General features: G+C 54.0%; 1 protein-coding gene across 2 annotated transcripts in view; it reads left to right on the forward strand.

Annotated features, from left to right (window-relative positions):
• ADORA1 (adenosine A1 receptor) overlaps positions 1-6186 on the forward strand; it is a 28037-nt gene extending 21851 nt beyond the window's left edge. For both annotated transcript variants that reach the window (XM_058855554.1, XM_058855553.1), the window contains exon 3: positions 5216-6186. In XM_058855554.1, the coding sequence (XP_058711537.1) occupies positions 5216-5852 (637 nt within the window). In that variant the 3' untranslated portion in view covers positions 5853-6186. The remainder of the gene's footprint in view (positions 1-5215) is intronic.

Here is a 6186-nt window from a genome sequence, read left to right on the forward strand (position 1 = left end):
CACCATGTGGCAGGGGTTGAAAATTAGTTGGGATCTTGCATTTCCACCCTTTACAGAATCACAGAAACAATTAGGTTGGAAAAGGCCTCTGAGACCATCAATTCCAACCTGTAATTGATCCCTACCTTGTTACTCAGCCCAGAGCACTGAGTGCCACATCCAGACATTCCCTGGACACCTCAAAGGAAAATAAAGGGTAAAAGGAATTGAAGTTGGACTTGTGGCCTTTGGAGCAGCTGAGCCCCATGAGAGCTCCATGGTCAGACCCAATGGATGGATGGACCTGGTGGGCTGGAGGAACCTGGAGCAATTTTATAGCTTCTGTCATTCTCCACGTGGGGCTGATGGAGACAGTGGACACAGGTCCCTGGGAGCATATTTCCTGCAGCTGCCTCTCCCCTTGGCTTGTTGTTTGTTGTGGTTTTAAAGCATTAGCTAAAAAATCACTAGAAAACTGACTCATTTCTTGCTGTGAGATACAGATTAGGAGAAGGGCAAAACAGGCTTCAAACTTAAAAGGAATAAAGTTTATTAACAAAACTACAAGAATAAGAAACCAGAATAAAACCTCCAGAAACCCTTTTTTCCCCACCATCCAACCATTCTTTTGTTTAATTGACAACACAGAGACAAAACCTGGTGGATTTAAACAGTCCCAACTTTGCTATAGTCTTTTCATCAGTCTTTATAAAGAAAAAGAAGTTCTCTTTTGTCAATCTATGGGGTTTTTCACAAGAAAACCATTTTCTCATGGTTTCCCATTTTTTTTTATGCCAGCTGCCCAGAAAACTCTGTCATCAGTCCTTTCCTCTCATTTCACACCACTCTGAGGTGTGTTCATGGGCCGTGATTCAAGGGGTGTCATTTTAAGGATGAGTTATTCAAAGGCAAAAATTCTCTTCATTTGTCTCTGTGATCATCTCTGGAAACCAAAGTTTTCTCTTTGTCTCTTAAGGGCCACAAATCTTCAAAAACTCTCACTTCTCCTTTTCTGTCCCAGCATCTCATAGGATCACAACTACTTCACCATCTGCTTAGATCCACACTTTGAAATACTCCATTCCCCCAAAATACTCTTTCATTAATTAAAGGGGTTTTTTTCAGAACATTATTGTCCATCTCCATAGCTTTAACAAAAGAATATTTCAGCTTATTAATGCATCTCCTTATTCTCTTCCCATCTGAGGTTTAATTCTTTTCCTCACTGGCTTTGATAGTTTATGTTGTCTCTTTACATGCTGTTCACTCTCTCTCTCTCTCTTCCCCTCTCTCTGGACAAAGGATTAAATCTGCAAGTCTCATCTGGGTAGTGAAAAGGTTAAAATCTGGCTCAAGCTGTAGTAGGTATTTATACAATAGCAATAGTAGGTATTTATGATGCCTGGGTTTCAGCTCAGCTGTGATTAGAGCCAGGGACCCCCCTGGGAAGAAAAGCTTCAGCCACCCCAGAGGCTTCCCGGGAGCTGCAGCAGAGCCTGGCCCAGCCTGGGGCTGGGAGAATCCTCCCACAGGCTCCATCCCCTGCCCAGGAACCGCTGCAGATCCCATCCTGAGCTCAGGAGAATCCCCTCAAGCCCCATCCCCTGCCCAGGAACCGCTGCAGATCCCATCCTGAGCTCAGGAGAATCCCCCCAGGCTCCATCCCCTGCCCAGGAGGATTCAGCAGATCCCAGCCCATCCTGAGCTCAGGAGAATCCCCACAGGCTCCATCCCCTGCCCTTGAACTGCTGCAGATCCCATCCTGGGCTCAGGAGAATCCCCACAGGCTCCATCCCCTGCCCAGGAACTGCTGCAGATCCCATCCTGAGCTCAGGAGAATCCCCCCAGGCTCCATCCCCTGCCTGGGAACCGCTGCAGATCCCATCCTGAGCTCAGGAGAATCCCCCCAGGCTCCATCCCCTGCCTGGGAACCGCTGCAGATCCCATCCTGGGCTCAGGAGAATCCCCACAGGCTCCATCCCCTGCCCAGGAACCGCTGCAGATCCCACCCTGAGCTCAGGAGAATCCCCACAGGCTCCAACCCCTGCCCAGGAGGATTCAGCAGATCCCACCCTGAGCTCAGGAGAATCCCCACAGGCTCCATCCCCTGCCTGGGATCCGCTGCAGATCCCATCCTGAGTTCAGGAGAAGCCCCACAGGCTCCATTCCCTGCCCAGGAACCGCTGCAGATCCCATCCTGGGCTCAGGAGAATCCCCCCAGGCTCCATCCCCTGCCTGGGAACTGCTGCAGATCCCATCCTGAGCTCAGGAGAATCCCCCCAGGCTCCATCCCCTGCCCTTGAACCGCTGCAGATCCCATCCTGAGCTCAGGAGAATCCCCACAGGCTCCACCCCCTGCCCAGGAACCGCTGCAGATCCCATCCTGAGCTCAGGAGAATCCCCCCAGGCTCCATCCCCTGCCTGGGAACCGCTGCAGATCCCATCCTGAGCTCAGGAGATTCCCCTCAAGCCCCATCCCCTGCCCAGGAGGATTCAGCAGATCCCATCCTGGGCTCAGGAGAATCCCCTCAAGCCCCATCCCCTGCCCAGGAACCGCTGCAGATCCCATCCTGGGCTCAGGAGAATCCCCACAGGCTCCATCCCCTGCCCAGGAGGATTCAGCAGATCCCATCCTGGGCTCAGGAGAATCCCCTCAAGCCCCATCCCCTGCCCAGGAACCGCTGCAGATCCCATCCTGGGCTCAGGAGAATCCCCACAGGCTCCATCCCCTGCCCAGGAGGATTCAGCAGATCCCATCCTGAGCTCAGGAGAATCCCCCCAGGCTCCATCCCCTGCCCAGGAGGATTCAGCAGATCCCATCCTGGGCTCAGGAGAATCCCCTCAAGCCCCATCCCCTGCCCAGGAACCGCTGCAGGCCGAGCTCAGCCCCTGGCCGGGCCGCATGGCCTGGGGAGGACACAGGAGCCAGCTGGAACTCTGTTACCTTTCACAGCTGGAAACCAAAAAGAGAGATTCCCAGGCTTAGGTTTTCAAGGGTGGTGTTCACAGGTTGATCTCACTTTTCAATGGTCAAAACCACTGTCAGTTCTCAGAAATGGCCAGTTATTGACCAGGAGAAAAACTCCTGTCAGTCTCCAGCAGCCTTAACTTCCTTAGGTGTTCCCCATTTCTTTTCTTAAATGCCAATCTGTCTCTTTGTTTGAAGGAGCAGCAAGCTGCAGATGTGGCTGTTTTCTGTGGGTTTTTTGGTTCATCCACTTTTCTGTGACCATGTCACAGACAGGCTGGAGGATGTTGTCCAGGTTTGCCCTGGCTGCTTCTGCAGGTGCACCCTCAAACCTTGTGGGGCAAAGAGGAGCAGGAAGAGCCAGGTCCTGCTCCCAAACGCTGTCAGGTACTGCAGCAAGGGGTAAAAATGGACACGGACCATGGATAGACGTGCAGGAAGGAGGAACAGATATGGATCATGGAGGGACATGGATGTGTAGTGAGGAGGGAGGGACCCTGTGCCCAGCTGCAAGCCCTGGGACCATGTTTGGGGACCGTGGTGACACCGCTGCTGTTCAGCAGCTTTGTCTGCTGGGGAATGGCTCTCACACAGCTCTGCAGGTCACGGAGCACCCACAGTGGGAGCATGTCCAGCAAAATCAGTAGAAGACCCCAGAAATGCCCAGGAGTGAGAAATGTGGCACAGCTTGCAGGGGTTGCAAAGAGGGAAGGAGCTGGGGCAGGGGGATGGTGCTGCTGTTTCTGGTGTCGCCCCCCAGGCTGTTCAAGCCTAGGGAGGTGGCAGTGGGGTGTCAGGGCACATCAGCCCTCCCCAAGGACCTGCAGGCAGACACGGGGTGCAGGGGTCAGCACACAGCCCCACGGGAGTCTCTGGCATCTCTCTGCCAACCCCCTTCTCCCTCTGGACCATCCTCACCATTCCCTTCACTTGACCCCCACTTGGCCAGTTCTCTCCCACCACCCCTTGCCCTCCCCATGCCCCAGTTCTCCCTGCCTGTGCTTTTCCCAAGGTCTCCTGGCCTCTCTCCTCCCCACAAGGAATAAATCATCCTCCAAGGCCAGCCTTGGCTCTCAGAGGAAACAGCTGCCCGCATTGTCACCTGCTTCCCGTGGGACCTGCCTGCTGCTGGCACGTGGTGAAGCTTTTCCCAGAGCACATTAGGTCAGTTCAGGAAAGCTGTCAGGGACCAATGGCTCTGGACTCACAGGGACTGATGTTCTCTCCTCCAGCCTGTGCCAGTCCAAGCTCCCACCTTGATGCCTTGCCCATGAGAGGGGTCTTGAGAAGGGAGAGTGGGTTTGGGTCCTTGGCTGTATAAAAGGCCCAAAATACTCAATTTCCATCACAGGTAAAGGCTGCAGACCTCCAGCAGGGAGCAGGATTGGGAATCCAGGTTTGCCAGCCACCTCCGCGTGGTCCCTGTGGTTGGGTTAACACCAGCAGCACGGAGAGACCCAGCAAACAGTCAGGAAAACATTCTTTGTTCAATCCCCTCTGGTGGAAAGCAATAACTCCTGGGCTGAGAATCTGCCCAGCCTTCAAAGAAAAGCTTTCTGGAGGGCCAGGGGAAAAATCAATCCAGCAGACTGCACTTCCCGCTTGGAGAGCTCTGGAGAGATGAGCCCAGCCCTGGTGGCTCCCCAGGGGCATCAGGGAGGGAGCAGAGCCTAGCCAGAACACAGCTCTCCTCCTCCTCCTCCCGCCCTGGCATCAGCCCATCAAGAAAGAGGGTTTCATCAATCTAAGTACATTAGGAGAGGAACAGGCTGTGCCCAAAGCTTCCCCAGGGGTCCATTAGCACCCACAGATCCTTCCTCCACCCCAGCACATCCCACAGGATGCTTTTGCTGGCGATTTCCTCCCCAGGCACAGGGCAATTGTCTGGGATCTGCCAGGGCTGTTGCGTGGCAGGAGGAGAGGGTGACCTGCTGCTCTGGGTGCAGGTGCTTGGATGGGAGCTGGGGTCCAGAGCATATGAACTCCCTCCAAGAGGGAGGGCTGGATGCTCCAGCACATTCCAGGTGCTAATGCATTCCCTGGCTTGGCATCAACCCCCAGAGCTCATGGATTGAGTCTGGGGTCTCTGCCATCCCAGGACACAGGCAGGGAAACCAGTCTGTGAACACAATTTTCAGCACAGGCTGTTACCTACTGCCAGGGGAGGGAAGGAGGAACATCCTCCTATCAGCACAGGCACTGCCACTCCACCTGGAGCTACACAATCCCCATGGCTAACTCCTTCCTGTGGCTGTGTCTCTCCCACAGGTACAAGAGTGTGGTGACACCGCGGCGGGCAGCTGTGGCCATCGCCTGCTGTTGGATTGTCTCTTTTCTGGTGGGACTTACCCCCATGTTTGGCTGGAACAACCTCAACAAGATGCAGAGGACTCAGGAGCTGAATGGCAGCCACACAGAGTTTGTCATCACGTGCCAGTTTGAGACAGTCATCAGCATGGAGTACATGGTGTACTTCAACTTCTTCGTCTGGGTCCTGCCTCCCCTGCTGCTGATGTTGCTCATCTACCTGGAGGTCTTCAACCTCATCCGCAAGCAGCTCAACAAGAAGGTGTCCTCCAGCTCCAACGACCCCCAGAAGTACTACGGGAAGGAGCTGAAGATCGCCAAGTCCTTGGCGCTGGTTCTCTTCCTGTTTGCGCTCAGCTGGCTGCCTCTGCACGTCCTCAACTGCATCACCCTGTTCTGCCCGTCCTGCCAGACCCCGCCCATCCTCACCTACATCGCCATCTTCCTCACCCACGGCAACTCGGCCATGAACCCCATCGTCTACGCCTTCCGCATCAAGAAGTTCCGGACAGCCTTCCTGCAGATCTGGAACCAGTACTTCTGCTGCAAAACCAACAAAAACGCCACCAGCACCGCCATGGCTGAGACAGGCAACTAGGAACTGGGCGAGGGCAGAGGGGGGACCTCTGTGCCCACCCAATCCCCACCCGGACACTGTTCCTGCTGTCTCAGGAAGGGACAGCGAGGACCCAATGGGTTCTGAGTTCAGCAGCTCCCTGCAGTCCCCACAGCCATCCCGGGGGGTTATTTATTCAAAAGCATTGTACTGTTTGGATATCGTAGCCTGCAGTGTTCCTTTCTGGTTTAGGAATTTTTCTCCCTGTTTGTTTTTGTTTTTCATTTTTTTAAGCATTGCCAACTATTTAAGGAAAAATTGTACAGACAAACGCGCAGTTTATCTTCATGCAAATAAAGCCTAGTGATCCAAAACA

The sequence above is a fragment of the Poecile atricapillus genome, chromosome 23 (assembly GCF_030490865.1).
Source record: "Poecile atricapillus isolate bPoeAtr1 chromosome 23, bPoeAtr1.hap1, whole genome shotgun sequence".
NCBI classification, from domain to species: domain Eukaryota; kingdom Metazoa; phylum Chordata; class Aves; order Passeriformes; family Paridae; genus Poecile; species Poecile atricapillus.